Source organism: Chlorocebus sabaeus, chromosome 4 (genome assembly GCF_047675955.1).
Source record: "Chlorocebus sabaeus isolate Y175 chromosome 4, mChlSab1.0.hap1, whole genome shotgun sequence".
NCBI classification, from domain to species: domain Eukaryota; kingdom Metazoa; phylum Chordata; class Mammalia; order Primates; family Cercopithecidae; genus Chlorocebus; species Chlorocebus sabaeus.
The window spans coordinates 87,715,962-87,731,579 of NC_132907.1; the positions used below are offsets into that span (position 1 = coordinate 87,715,962).

The window sequence follows — 15,618 nt, forward strand, 5'->3', positions numbered from 1 at the left end:
GGTGGCAGAGGGCAGAGCGAGCCAGGGGGCACTGGCCCTGATGAGTTGGAGAGAGGCCAGACCCCCAGGTTCCCTGAGGAACAGGCTTCACAACCCCAGCACTGCAGGGCCATTTCCATGGGATGGGCCCCTTGCCTGTGACAGGGATGTGATGGTGGGCAGTGGCACAGTCCCCTTGCTGAATTCCTAAGGGCTGGCCACTGCTGGCATGGGCTGGGGACGTGTTCAGATAGGAAAAGCAAAGCCAGTGGGCCTGCAGTGTCCCAGTGTTTGTGAGCCCCAAATTCAAATGTTCGAAACTAGCCCACAATGCAATGGTGTTAGGAGGTGAAACCTTTGGGAGATGATTAGGTGATGAGGGTGGAGGCCTCATGAATGGGATTCGTGTCCTTAGAAAGAGACCCACAGAGCTGGCTAGTCCCTTCTTCCAGGTGAGAGCACAGGGATGTATCACCTATGAACCAGGAACAGGGGCCTCACCAGACACCGAATTTTGATTTTGGACTTTCCATGCTCAAGAACTGTGGGCAATACCTTTCTGTTGTATATAAGTCACCTAGTTTATGGTATTTTGTCAGAGGCTGGAACAGACAGAGGGTCCTCACCAGGAGACATTAGAGGAGGGCTGGAGGGACCCAGGACACCCATCCAGGGTTAAGCTACGGATTCTGGAGTCACGATTTATTTGGCAATCTTGGGCTTCATCAGAACCCAGAGATAACCCAGTCTCATCAGTGGTGATGCTGGCCAGCTCTGAGCCAGCACTTGAAGAAGATCAGATAAGAGAGTAAGTGGAGAAGCAGATGTGGGGGCTCCAAACTGGCCTGGGGGGCTTTGGCTTTGAAAGTTGCTTCTACCCAGAAGTGGCCCCAGGGGGGACACCCTCCCAGGCTACCTTGGGCACTCACTAATTTGCTTTCAAGGACACAGGGTTACAAGGCCATCCACGGATCTCAAAATGCACAGATTAGTTGTGTTTGGGCATGTGGACCTGAATGACCTTTAGCCAGAAACAGTAACTGGCAAACACTTTTCCAGCCTTCCCACTGTACAGGACACTCATTTCAGGCGTCTCTTCAGGATCCACACCCCTGGCTGCGTTTCCCTGTCGTCTTTCTACCTTGGTTTTCTGCTTCGAGTGAGAAGCAATATGTGAGTCATTTTGTTGTCGTTTAGCAAATGTGTTTTAAGCCCTGACTAAGTCCCAGGCCCCCTACCAGGTCTTAGGGTGGATGGCAGCGAATGGCTTAGAGTTGGTTGCTGCACTCCAGCAGGCCACAGTCTAGCGCAGCGCTTCCGGAAGAAACGGAACGTGAGCCTCATCTAGCTAATGGGGGCACGTGTGTGCCCGTTCCCCAGCCTCCACGGCCCCAGTCAGCCTGGGGAATAGGAGGCTCCTGAGCTTCCGGTGACCTCCTGCTCGTGGTGGCACGAGCATGTCACACAGGCAAGGTTTCTAAACATAAAGGACTCGCCTGCAGAAAACGGAAAGAAAGGGGACCCTCTGGACATTGACTAGGGTAGTCTCCTGGCTGCTGTTTATTTTTATGTGGGTGAAGCAATTAATGTCCTAAGTAAAGATTCAGCGGGTAACCATTTATTAGCTGAATGTCTTGCTATGGTGACCAGCAGTGACCTGCTTTTGTTAATGTGTATCAGACAATTAGCGTCACACTGTCATTACCCTAATACCATTCTACAAATGCTGTTCTGGTGTGCTGGAGAGCAATTTTGTGAGGGAATTCTATAGCAAGTAATAGAAAGTAAAGTTGAGAAGTACTCGTCTTTTTGACTGCGATTTGGAAAGATGCCTCTTTGTGGAATGAAACCATTTTTAGACTGGATTTTTTGTTTAATTAATAAAAATGGTTAAATTTGTATTAGTCAAGGTCTTTGCAGCGCAGAGCGGTTTGGTCTTTCGTTGGAGTAGCGTCGGTTTTTCGCTCCGCGCCTGTGGCCTCAAACTTCAGCACTGGGGAAAAAGAAATAGTCCGAACCAAGCCGACAGCTTGTAAATCCCCCAGGGAAAAGCCCTCCGCAAGGAGCTGGCCACGAAAGCCGCCAGGACAGCGCCCCTCTCCAGGGGCGGTGAAGAAGACTCATCGCTACAGGCCGGGGGCCGGGGCGCTGCGAGAGATTCGTGGTTATCAGAAGTCGGCCCAGCTGCTCATCCGGAAGCTGCCTTTGCAGAGCCAGGTGCAGGAGATCGCGCCCGATTTCAAAACCAACCTGAGGTTTCCCAGCGCAGCCATCCGTGCGCGGCAGGAGGCTAGGAAGCTACCCGGTGAGTCTGTTTGAAGATACTATCCATCCACGCTGAGAGACACTATCTCATCCATGAGAAGATACTATCTCATCCAAGCTGAGAGAGTCACCATCATGCCCAAAGACATCCAGTTGGCTCGCCGGATACCGGGAGAGAGAGCTTCAGTGAAGGCAGTTTTTATGGCGTTTTGTAGTAAATTCTGTAAAATACTTTGGTTTGTGACTTTTGTAAGAAATTGTTTATAATATGCTGCATTTGTACTTAAGTCATTCCATCTTTCACTCAGGAGGAATGTGGAAAGTGAGTGTCCACTGACCTCAGGGATGTGAGCACTGTCGCTCAGGAGTGACAAGCTGCTAATATGCGGAAGGGATGGATGATATTTCTTGCTTCTTACGATGCATGTTTCTGTATGTTAATGACTTGTCGGTTAGCTATTAAGGTACTAGAATTGATAAATGTGTACAGGGTCCTTTTGCAATAAAACCAGTTATGACTTGATCCAAGTGTTTAACAATTTGGGCTGTTAAGTCTGACCATACATCGCTGTGATAGAATGTGGGCTTTTTCAAGGGTGAAAGTACAAGTCTTAACCACAGTGTAACTTACAGTTTCCTTAAAAAAAAAAAAAAAAAAAAAAAAAAGTAAACTTGGCAGCTATAGAATACACTGTGTCCATTTATAACTATTTAATACATTGTAGTGTCAACATTTTTAAATTAAATGTTTTACCTTCACAAGTGAAAAAAAAAAAAAGGTTGATATAGTTTGGCTGTGTCCCCACCCATATCTCATCTTGAATTGTAGCTCCCACAATTCCCAGGTGTTGTGGGAGGGACCCAGTGCGAGGTAATTGAATCACGGGGGCGGTTCCCCCATACTGTTCTCACGGTAGTGAATAAGTCTCACGAGATCTCATGGTTTTATAAGCAGTTTCCGCTTTTATTTGGCTGTCATTCTCTGGTCAGACGTGTTTTCCGCCATGATTGTGAGGCCTTCTCAGCCACGTGGAATCATGAGTCCATTAAACCTCTTTTCTTTATAAATTAGCTAGTCTCAGGTATGTCTTTATCAGCAGCATGAAAACAGACTAACACAATCATATTCTTAGTTAATAATGTTTGCTTTTCTCTGATCAAATGGGTTTGAACTTTAACTGAAGAACAGGCTGTTTGAGCAAATGCATAGTTTCTAAGGAGTTTAAAACTATTTGAAGTAAATGTAACAATATTTAATGGAGGAAAATAAGTTATGGCTTACAAGTGTTATTGGGAAAATGTTCACATTTTGGGGACTATCATATGTAGAAGTGTTAAAGTAAATTAGAATGGAGACCAGACCTGAAGAATCCCTGGGCGGACAAAACCAGTTAGGCCTCATAAATGACATAACCCTTGCTTGCTTTGCAAACATAAGCAAAACTTAACTTGAGCTATTTGTTGTAAATACCTATACTGAAGAAAAACAGGATTTAAGCTCAACTGACCAGGACAGGCATCAAACTTATATAACCAGGGATCTTCCAAGAGAACAGACCAAATGAGGTAGCTGTGCAGCTGGAGCCACACACTGTGCTGCTTTCCTCTGTGTCCATCCTATGGAAGCCTTCTCCTTGCTCCCCCCAGTGGAGCTCCTTAACCATGTCTGGTTTGGAGCTGCCTAGTTCATGAATTGTTGTTTGATCAAATAAATTCTTTAAAATTTATCTGTGCCTCAGTTTACTGTTCAACAGAATGAGTTTTTATAGATTTCAGCATTCAAATCAGTTTTGTGAAAGGCTCATAGATGTGTACTGATATCTTATTAATGTTTCCCCAGTGACCAAAGACATTAAGCATCTTTGCATGTACTTATTTGCCACTGTATGTATTATTTGGTGAAGTGTCAGATCATTTGCCCATTTACAAAACATATGCTTTATTATTGAATTTTGATAGTTCTTCACATATTATGAATATTAAAACCTTTACCAGATATGTGATTTATAAATATTCATCAACAGTCCATTCCTTCACATTGCTGAGTAGTATTCCAGTATGTGATGTCCCACAGTGAGTGATGTCCATTCCTCTGTGGATGCTGAATCTCCCTGAAGTTACAATTTCTTTTTAAAAATTCCCTTTGATGCCTAGGATCATGTTTTCTTGAAGAGGCTTTCATTGTTCTTTCATGATGTAGATTTTTCTATGTACCAGGCGCTCCTTGCTCACTGGTTCACATTTTCTAAGAAGGACCAGAAAGGCTGAGCAGGAGAGTTCATTGCAGGGGCACCATGCCACCCCCAGCTTCCCTGCAGCTTGAGGCAGGAGGTAACCAGCCATTATGGGGCAGGATCCCTGAAGACCAAAATGTGGAGACTTTATTTTCTTTCCTGGGATGCCAACACCTAGTTCTCTGTTTTTCCCCATTTACTTAATTTTTGTGTTAGGACAGACCACCTCCTCAGCCTACCTTTCTCTTCCCCGGCAATGGGCACATGGCTCATTTCTGGGCTCTATGTGCTCTCTGTGGGGAGTGGGAGTGCAGAGGACACTGCTTTCTGCTGCGGGCACCATGTTTAGTTGGTCTCACTTTGAGGTGCTCATATCCCTCTGCCTTCTGTCAGCCCAGGTGTGAGGACCCAGGGTCTCGGCTGGGCGCGTGCTGTCATGGCCTCTCTGCTCTGCCACATCAGGCCCATCTCCACCTGTGCTGTGATCTGTCTGCAGTGTTGACTCTCTTTCACTCTCTTTATGGGGCCACTCCCCCACTTCAACTCCTTTTAGGTGATTTCAACTGGGGTCAGGATAGAGAGGGGAGAAGGAAAGGTGTATGTTCAGCTCATCAGATTTAACTGGAAGCTCTCAAGGCTACTTTAAAAATCATAAAAGCCATTCCCAATAAGCTTGTTTGTTTTAAAGGAAATCTCCTTTCCAAATCACTGTAGATAGTAAACAAAGAAGTTGAAAAAACCAAATAAAAACAGGAAACACGATGAAAGAATGTTTCGATGTAACAATTAGTAAAAGAATTTGAGCTACCTTGTTAAATGGCAAAGTGTATTTATTATGTTGTTAAAGACAACTAAAACAAATGGCATTTAAAAACTCCAGATGAGACGATAAAGCAAAGAAATGCCAGATGAATTCATCAAGATAAAAAGCAGTATGGCAATGTTTTTATCAAAGTAGAATTCAAGTCATGAAGCATTCAACAGGAAGATTATTTTATACTGATAACAGGTACAGGCTATGAGGGAAAAGCTTTGCAAAGCAGCAACAGCAAAACAGAAAGCAAAAAACTATTAGAAGATTAGCTATGGAAGAAAAATAAGGCTGTAGAGAATCTTAACAATATAATTATTATGTTTCAATCGACAAAGAACAGGATAAATCTTAAAAAGTGGTCTTATTATTGTTACAGAAGGTAATCATTCTTTACACTACAATGGAAAACTCAAAATCCACAAAGGAGAAATTTCACAGACAATAATCACTACTATATCCATACATGGAGAACAGAACAAAAAACTAGGTCTAGACTAGAGGACAAAGAGAAACCATGTCAGACCAGAGCATATTGATGGCTCATGGTGAGTGACCCATGGCCTAAAGGTGCCTGTTTAGGGCCCAGGAGCCACTTGCACAGGCAAAGCAACTTATTCCATCTAAACCACCACCAGCACCCCTCCCTGCCTGGTGATGTCACCTGGGGGGCTGGGCTGGAACAAGTCCAGATGCCTTTGCCCCGCCTTGGAAGGGCCACGAGGAGCTTCCTCCTCTATCCCCAAGTTCTCCACTTACACACAGCACCTGACAACGAAGGTTGGCAAGTTTCCCCTGGGCCATGACTGCACAATGGCTACCCCCGGCCTCTGTGGCCTCTGAGAGAGGGCTCCAAGACATATCCCAGCCCTACAGGGGGAGGAAAGCAACACTGCTGTTGACTTTGAAGGGATCACTGTAGGGGCTATAGAAGGGATTGTGACATTTATTGTTCTGAAAATGCCATCAAAGACAGTTGTAAACTCTAGTCTTAGACACACTTGGCAAGACATAGCCAAAAGAGGTAAATTCGAAATTAGAACAAATGTCAGCAGTTATGACCTGGAGTTTGAAATTCTGATCTGTTACACAGTAGGATACTTCAACCTCCATTTCAGTTTATTTAAGTACTTATTAGGTAGCTTGCAAAATTACTAGAAAAAATATTTCTAGAGGACATCTTGAAAATGATGAAGTAGCAGGAAAATTACAAAGATATAACTTATTTACAAAGTCCCTAGAGAAACACCATTGGAAAGCTTCAAGTTGAAGATAATTTCGTTGAAAATGCACTTAAAACAAAAATGGAATTAGAATTTTTCTGAACTTTGGATACTCTTCAAATTTCTGGAGGTACCACCTAAAAATAAGAAAAAAAAATTTAAAAAGGGAATAATTCTGTCACTTAGACATTTAACAGATGCTAACAAAAGTGACGATATTTTTCATGACAAAAGACTACTCAGTTTTTAAATGTAGTAACAAAAACTTTGGCATTTCATACTTATAGTTTAATTTTGCCTATATTATGAAGAATTAAATATATCTAATCATAAAGTGTGATTCAGAAGAAGTAGCCCATAGAATTCAGCTTTCTATCTGGAAGGAAAATTACTGACATTTGATGAAAATACTGAACAGCACATTGTGGAGCTGTCTTTTCAGTCCCTGGGGAAAGCATGCAGGCTGGAGGAGGGGCAGGACCAAGTAGGTGCTTCTGAATCGCTGCTGGTAGACTCTTAAGAGTTTTCTCCAGTCTGCAGTCGAGAACTACTGGCCTAGCCCAGGGTGTATAGAGTGGGCACCCAGCTGTGTACCAGGAGGCTCAGGAACAGCTCTTAGTAAGGATTCAGTGAAATCTGGGAAAATGTAGTACGGCGTTGTCCACAATTCAGCCTTGTGCTCAAAACAAACAGTATTTTCAGTTTTGATATAAATTGTATCAACAAAGGCATGCTCATTTGTTTTGGGGGTAATAGCCAGTTGGGAAAGGTGGCAACTAAGTGGATGGAGTAAAAATTAGAAATAATTTGACAAGATGGAGAAATAGTCATAAAAGGGAGTTTCTATAAACACGCAAAGATTAACAGACTAAAAATCATAAGAGAAAGCAATTAGCTCACTGTTCATGTGGTAGAAACATATGAGAATGAGAAACTGAGAGGCAGCTGGCAAAACCCTGCTGGTCTTAGCTAAGTTTAACACCGGAATCCACAAATAGAGAATTTGAACATACTGGGCGGCCACGTTTACTTTTTTATATTCTGTGTCCCCAAAAAGGCATGTAAAAAGAACAATTCTAAGAAGTTGGTCAGGACTTCCAGGTCAAGTATCACTTCCCCTGGCATGAGGCCTTGAGACTGCAGCCTTTCCAGCTATGCGGCTCAGTGGTGGCATATGGACCCAAGTGCCCAACACACAACATGGCCAAGCCCAACAGCTGGTGTGAAACCTGTGAAAGTGGACTGCAAACATGTTCGCTGGTTAGAGGCTGAAGGTTTTCACAGCTGGTGTGAAGCCTGTAGAAGTGGACTGCAAACATGTTCGCTGGTTAGAGGCTGAAGGTTTTCACAGCTGGTGTGAAGCCTGTGGAAGTGGATTGCAAACATGTTCGCTGGTTAGAGGCTGAAGGTTTTCACAGCTGGTGTGAAGCCTGTAGAAGTGGACTGCAAACATGTTCGCTGGTTAGAGGCTGAAGGTTTTCACCGCTGGTGTGAAGCCTGTAGAAGTGGATTGCAAACATGTACATGTTCGCTGGTTAGAGGCTGAAGGTTTTCAAAGCTGGTGTGAAGCCTGTAGAAGTGGATTGCAAACATGTTTGCTGGTTAGAAGCTGAAGGTTTTCACCGCTGGTGTGAAGCCTGTAGAAGTGGACTGCAAACATGTTCACTGGTTAGAGGCTGAAGGTTTTCACAGGCCTGCTGGGATCCAGGCCATCCACCCCTTGCAAGTGCCGAAGAGCTTCCCCACGGGCCAGTGGCACTGGATGCCGCACAGGGTCATAGCGGGTGAGCTCCTCTCTCCCAGAAACTGCCCGTGGAAGACGGGCACCCTGGCCCGAAAAGTCAAGGGCAGAGTGCATGACAGCAGGAGAGCCTGAAATGGGCAAACACGAGAGGGTAGGTGGGAGATAGGAGACACAGGACTGCCGCAGGACGCCGAGAAAACACTCCTTCCAGCCAGGCTGGGCAGCAAGGCTGGGCTCCGTGACATCAGAAAGAACATGTGTGAGGTCAGGATGTTCTCACGTAATGAAGGGATGTTGGCTGAAGAGGTTAAATGTATTTCACAGAAACCATTATATGGAAATAAAATATTTATTGTTAAATGATTAAATTTTTCTCACTCCTTAGAATACCTTTAAATTTTGCCTTTAAAGAGAATATTTGTTAGCAACCCAGCACAGTTGACTGTTTCTGACCTAGAGTTTAACTATCAATGTAATCATTTATGAATTTAAATACTAATTATTTTAGAAAGAATTTCACTGTAATACAGTTTTGTTTTTAGAACATTATAATCCAGCCAGGCGTAGTGGCTCACGCCTGTAATCCCAGACTTTGGGAGGCCAAGGCGGGTGGATCGTGAGCTCAGGAGATCAAGACCATCCTGGCTAATGCGGTGAAACCCCATCTCTACTAAAAATACAAAAAAATTAGCCAGGTGCCTGTAGTGCCAGCTACAGGGAGGCTGAGGCAGGAGAATGGCATGAACCTGGGAGGCGGAGCTTGCAGTGAGGCAAGATCGCGCCCCTGCACTCCAGCCTGGGAGACAGAGCGAGACTGTCTCAAAAAAAAAAAAAAAAAAAAAGAACATTATAATCCATCAAATGGAGTGCAAGGAATAGATCCTTGGCATGTTTTCTTTTGGAATACGTTTATTTGATGGCTTAATTAGTTGGGTTTATGAAAATATTTTTTAAAAAAGAGTTTTTATTTTATTCTCAGCTTGTAAGTCCTACATTTCTGAACATAATTCTGCAAAACTGAATTGATTAATTCTTCAGGACTTAAAACTGGTTTCACACTGACACCAATTTAAACAGCAAATGAATGACAAAGAGCTCTTTCAACTCATGAATTCTTCTGCAAAGAGTATCTTTGGGTTTTTGTTAGCAAAGACTTTTATTTAGATAACTGAATTACTTATTTTCCATTTCTATATGTTTCATATTCATATACTGAGAGGGGTTTTCCTGTTTCCTGATTTCATTTGAGAAAACATCTTTACCACTGACTTGGTGTGCCCGTGTTCAATCTTACGCTGATCCATGTTTTTTTAAATGTCAGTGTTATCTCATTTTTTTTTTTTTTAAGAGAAATGAGCCATTACTGCTTCTTTGCATCAAATATTAGGAATGGAGAAGGATGGCATCTTCACCAGGAAGCGTAGCCCAGGCCGGGTGCAGTGCTGGGAGCAGCGGGGGCAGAGGGGAGGAAGTCAGACTCTAGAATGTATATTTAGAGTGATGACGTAGTATCTCAACCGAACCTGTGACAACAAAGTCATCTGGCAAAGGAGAAAACAGAAGGGTTCACAAATCATACTCCTGCCCTTACTTTCCCAGTCAATTTTAAATGGCCGGAAGGCCAGTATATCAGTTCCCTGTGGCTGATAGAACAAAGTTACCCCACACTGGGTGGCTTATAATAACGGCCATCAATTCTCTCCCAGTTCTAGAAGCCAGAAGTTGGAAATCAAGGTGGCAGCAGGGCTCTGCTCCCTCTGGAGGTTCAGGGAAGGTTCCAGTCCCATCTCCCCCAGCTCTGGTGGTGCCACGTGTTGTTCCTGGGCTCGTGGCTGCATCGCCCCTGCCTCTCTGTCCAGCTTCCCGTGGCCTTCCCACTCTGTGTGATCACCTGGTGTATGTCTGTATCCACGTTTCCCCTTCTCATCTCAACTGAATATGTTCCCCCGTAAGGTTGCTTTCACAGGTACCAGGGCTTAGGACTCCCATATGACTTTTTGGCGAACACAGTTCCCAGCACAGAAGGCCCATTCCTGGCCCACAGTGTTTCTGCTATGCCTGGCATCGAGCCTCCTTCTCAAACCCTCTCTGCCTTCGGCACTCACTCAAGTTTCTGCAGACCCCGCTGTTTTTCTCAGCAGCTACAGGATTTAGGTAGGTCGTGGCTCTGATTTTGTTCTCCTCACTCTCTATGCATGAAAATACCAGGTCCCTGGCACAATGGAGTGTCTGGAAAGAATGAAGGGTGCTGCCCTGAGAGCTCTCATCAGCTCTCACATTTATGCTATCACTTCTTCAAGTATTAGACAAAGAGGCCAGCCACGTTGGCTCATGCCTCTAATCCTAGCACTTCAGGAGGCTGAGGTGCGAGGATTACTTGAGTCCAGGAGTTCAAGACCAGCTTGGGCCATATAGTGAGACCACAATTCTACAAAAAATATAAAAAATTAGCCAGGCCTGAGGCCGGGCGCGGTGGCTCAAGCCTGTAATCCCAGCACTTTGGGAGGCCGAGACGGGCGGATCACGAGGTCAGGAGATCGAGACCATCCTGGTTAACACAGTGAAACCCCGTCTCTACTAAAAAAATACAAAAAACTAGCCGGGCGAGGTGGCGGGTGCCTGTAGTCCCAGCTACTCGGGAGGCTGAGGCAGGAGAATGGCGGGAACCCGGGAGGCAGAGCTTGCAGTGAGCCGAGATCTGGCCACTGCACCCCAGCCTGGGCGACAGAGCGAGACTCCGCCTCAAAAAAAAAAAAAAAAAAAAAAATATTAGCCAGGCCTGGTGGTGTGTGCCTGCAATCCCAGCTACTCGGGAGGCTGAGGTGGGAAGATCGCTTGAGCCCAGGAGGCAGAGGTGGCAGTGAGCTGAGATTGTGCTACCGCATTCCAGCCTGGGTGACAGAGCAAGATGCTGTCTTTAAAAAAAAAAAAAAAACAAACAAACTAGACAAAGAGATACTTCAGATATGACCTTTCTTCTTCTTATCTCCAATAATCATCCTTTGCATCTGCAAACACGTGGTGAGGCTGGGAAGTACACCTAGGTACTTTTCCCACTATACCATGCTATCAATCTATTCTTCTTTTAGCTTTTTCTCTCTGTCCTCAGTCCCAAAAAAGATGATAAACTCCATGAAGAAGGACAGAGTTACACATTTTTGCACACCTCGTAGTACTGGCAGCTTTGGAGATTTTGGTTAGATGTTTTGAGTGGATGAAGCGAGTGGCTCAGGGCACACGGTAAATGTGCATACCAGGCTGGCCACTTGCTAAGCCCAGTCTCCATCATTTATTGTCAGGGACACACGCCCGTGTCAGGGCAGGTAAAGATTCCACGCTGTGGCTGAGATCTCTTCCTGTCAATGAGATGGGGCTCCTGGCAGGCCTCAGACTCTGCTCCTTGATCCTCAGTTTCCTCAACCATTGGGTTAGAAAGATGTTCTCTAAATTCACTTCAGCCTTGACATCCTTTGATTTCTTTCTTTCTTTTTGAGACTGAGTCTTACTCTATCAACCAGGCTAGAGTGCAGTGGCACGATATCAGCTCACTGCAACCTCCACCTCCCAGGTTCAAGTGATTCTTGTGCCTCAGCCTCCCGAGTAGCTGGGATTACAGGCGACTGCCACCACGCCTGGCTAATTTTTGTATTTTTAGTAGAGATGGGGTTTCACCATGTTGGCCAGGCCAGTCTTGAACTCCTGACCTCATGTGATCCACTGGCCTCGACCTCCCGAAGTGCTGGGATTACAGGTGTGAGTCACCGTGCCCGATCCCTTTGATTTCTTTATGAGTGTGTTGGTCAAATGGCTCACAAGCCCTTTGGGGGATCAGAGGAAAGGCAAGGACCTGGTCTCTGGAAAATGTCATTTTAGGGGGCACAGGGAGCCTCTGTAGCCCATCAAGGACCCCAGGTTCAGAGCCATGGCCTGAGTCACCACATAGCTAGAGAGCTCTGTGTGCACGAGTTCTGCCAGTGTTGCCGGGCTCTGGGCTTCACCTTTCTCTTCAGGGCTTCCTCAACCTGCAGCATTTACACGCTGGCCATTGGCTTTGCTCAGTCAGGGTTCTGTTTTAATCAATGTTTCCCACTCAGAGCCCTGAATCCCCTGCTTGGTGTCCAGCTGCACCACTGACTCCAGCAATGTCAATTCAGAGAGGCTAAGGACGTGGTATAGAGAACAACTCTGCTTATGTGGATCTGACAATTCCTTAGAGCTGGGTGATTCTACAGCTGTTGGTTTGGTTTTGTACTTGTTTGGCCAAAGCACAGAATAAACTGGAATTCAGCAATTTAAATGAACACTTCAAAAATCTATCCTGAAAAAGGGTAATAATATAGTCAAAGAACAAATTACAAATGGTAAAAGTGTTTCAAAACTTACTGATGATGCTCTTTTGCTCTACCAGATAAAAAACAAAATGTGAAGAAAGCAAAAGCCACGCCTTGGACAGACCAGCTGGCCAGGGCATAGCCACACCACTCCACGATTTCTCCAAAATAGTTGGCTGCAGTTACGTATTCAAATAAGCCTCCTAGAAGAAAACACGGACCAAAGTAGTACATTTACTACAAAATGAAATATGGACTTCAGAGATGCTAGTGAATACTTACCTGGAGAACATAAATTCAAGAACGGAAAAATATTTCCCTTATAGGATGTTAATCAATAAGACATATCCAGCGTTACATGGTTTACTAATTCATATCACAGCTTCTGATCATCAACTACATATATATATCAATACCCGTCTATGTGAATACATACATGTACAGTTACAGTGGAAGACAGCACTAAACCACTGCACCTGTTGATGGATCATGCAAGCAGAGAATACAGAGTAACAACTAACAATGAACTAGCAAGTAAAATGGACCTAAATAGAACCCTAGAGCAATGAGTGACGAAGATATTCACTTTCAAGCACAGATTCATTCATTCATTCATTCATCACATCTTCACAAATGCGCTGAGTCAGTATTATGGGCCAGGCCCTGCCCAGGCACTTGGACAGACCCCCTCCCCACATCTAGAACCATAAACCCCAGTGTCATGAACAAAGAGAGCATGCAGCACATGGAGGGGGAGGAGTAGTGAGAGGCAGGACACAGTAGTGAGGGGCCCTGGAACTGGGATGGGGTGGAGGAGGTCACCATCACAGAGTGACTGGGAACAAGCCTCACAGGGAAGGTGAGGGTCGATTCGAGGCTTGCAAGTGAGGGCCAGCCTGGCAGGTGCTGGGGGTGCTCTCAGGAGTGCTCCAGGCAAGAGAAGAGATGCAGCAAAGGCCCTGAGGCGGAGAGCAATGGCTGGCACACTCCAAGGACCGGACGAGGGGTGGGGAGAGGGGTCCTAGCAGAGAAGGAGGGCAGGAGGCCCCTCCTTGGGACTTGGGACTCACCCTCATGCTGTAGCTTTGTGGCTACTCAAGGGTGTTCTAGAGAGGCCTGATGTATTCTGCCCTGGGTTCCGGTTGGGCACTATGTCTGCAGAGCTGAGAAAATTCGGAAGGCATATAAGGACAGAGCATTTTTTAAAAAATTAGGCCGGGTGCGGTCGCTCACGCCTGTAATCCCAGAACTTTGGGAGGCTGAGGCAGGTGGATCATGTGAGGTCAGGAGTTCCAGATCAGCCTGGCCAACATGGTGAAACCTTATCTCTGCTGAAAATACAAAAATTAACTAGGTGTGATGGTGCCTGCCTATAGTCCCAGCTACTCGGGAAGCTGATGAATAAGACTCGCTTGAACCCAGGAGGCAGAGGTTGCAGTGAGCCGAGATCGTGCCATTCATTGCACTGCAGCCTGGGTGACAGAGTTAGACTCTGTCTCAAAAAAAAAAAAAAAAAAAAAAAAAAAAGACAAACCGATTACACCCTAAGTCATAAGACCAATTGCAACAAATACTGCAGCATAGGGTAGAGACTAGTTCTCTGAGCACACTGCAACTTACGTGCACGAGGGCTCTGGCTGGAGCTGAGATGATCTTTTTTTTTTTTTGGAGTTTTGTATTTTTAGTAGGGACGGGGTTTCACCATGTTGGCTAGGCTGGTGTCGAATTCCTGACCTCAGGTGATCCACCTGTCTCAGCCTCCCAAAGTGCTGGCATTACAGGCATGAGCGACGGCGCCCAGCCTGAGATGGTCTATTTTTTAAAAAGAAAAAATGGTTTTGCTGAGCCTAAGACCGCAAAGTGCTTTTCTTTTTCTTATTGAGGGAAGGTGGGGGTGTGTAGATGTTTGCAATATTGAGCTCTCTACTACTTTTCTGTAAGCTTGAAATAATTCATAATTGTAAAATAATACTGATACGGTTTGATTTTGTGTCCCCACCCAATCTCATCTTGAACTGTGATCCCCACAGGACAAGAGAGGAACCCAGTGGGAGGTGACTGGATCATGGGGGCGGTTTCTTGTGCTAGTGAATTCTCATGAGATGTAACTGTTTGAAAGTGTGAGGCAGGTCCCCCTTCGCTTGTTCTCTCTCCTGCCGCCATGTGAAGGTCTTTGCTTCCCCTTCGCTTTCTGCCATGATGGTAAGTTTCCTGAGTCCTCCCCAGCCATGCGGAACTGTGAGTCAATTAAACCTCTTTTCTTCATAAATGACCCAGACTCAGGTAGTTCTTTATAGCAGAGTGAAAACAGACTAATACAAATAGCAATATTCATTGACAAGTAAACTTTTTAATGACAATATAATACATAAAAATATCAAACTTAATGCCCAGTAAATAGAATGTCATTCACAATGTGTGGGCATATGCACCTGCAAGAATGGACCCAAACCATTCACAGCACTGTTCCCTCTGAACCGTGGAGCTTAGTCACTGTCACTTTCTTACTCACCCATTTCTGTAACTGCTTCAACTTTCTGCAAGATGACATTAACGATCATCTGTATTTCATCAGAGCCCTGGGCAGCTGAATCCCAGAAGTGGAAGGACCTTTGCACCCCGTCCTGCAGATGCCAGTCACCCAAAGGGCAGACAGCCTGTGGGGAGGGCTGGGGCCATGATGCCTTCCCGCATGCAGCCTGCTCAGTGAACCTTCTCTCGGAGGGTCCAGTGTGGGGCACATTATTTGGTGGAACCATATGGGTGGACCAGTAAGCATGTAATTAGACTGGAAAACCTGGAGATGCCAATCTGCCAAAAAATGTCGTCTTGAGACACAGGCTGCTTACAGATGCCGCATTACAAAACCACAAACTGGTCGTCACACACAGCCCACAACACTTGCCCTAAGCCCCAGTTCAGCCTGTATATACCGACTATGGGCATCCTATCTGTGCACCTCTCTTTATCTCTTTATTTGTTGATTTTGTCACTTGCTCCTTTGACGCTAACCAGTTACAGCACCATTATT

The 15,618-nt window shown here is 45.2% G+C and overlaps 1 protein-coding gene across 6 annotated transcripts in view; it reads right to left on the reverse strand.

Annotated features, from left to right (window-relative positions):
• Window positions 1–5,283: 5,283 nt before the first annotated feature.
• The window catches only part of SRD5A1 (steroid 5 alpha-reductase 1), a 36,017-nt gene continuing 25,682 nt past the window's right edge, over window positions 5,284–15,618 (reverse strand). For 2 of the 6 annotated variants that reach the window (XM_007961171.3, XM_073014845.1), the window contains exons 4-5: window positions 12,640–12,790; window positions 5,284–6,649 (exon numbers count right to left, since the gene is read on the reverse strand). In XM_007961171.3, coding sequence (XP_007959362.2) covers window positions 6,583–6,649; window positions 12,640–12,790 — 218 coding nt within the window. In that variant the 3' untranslated portion in view covers window positions 5,284–6,582. The other 4 variants (XM_073014844.1, XM_007961172.3, XM_007961174.3 and 1 more) reach the window with 4 other exon arrangements.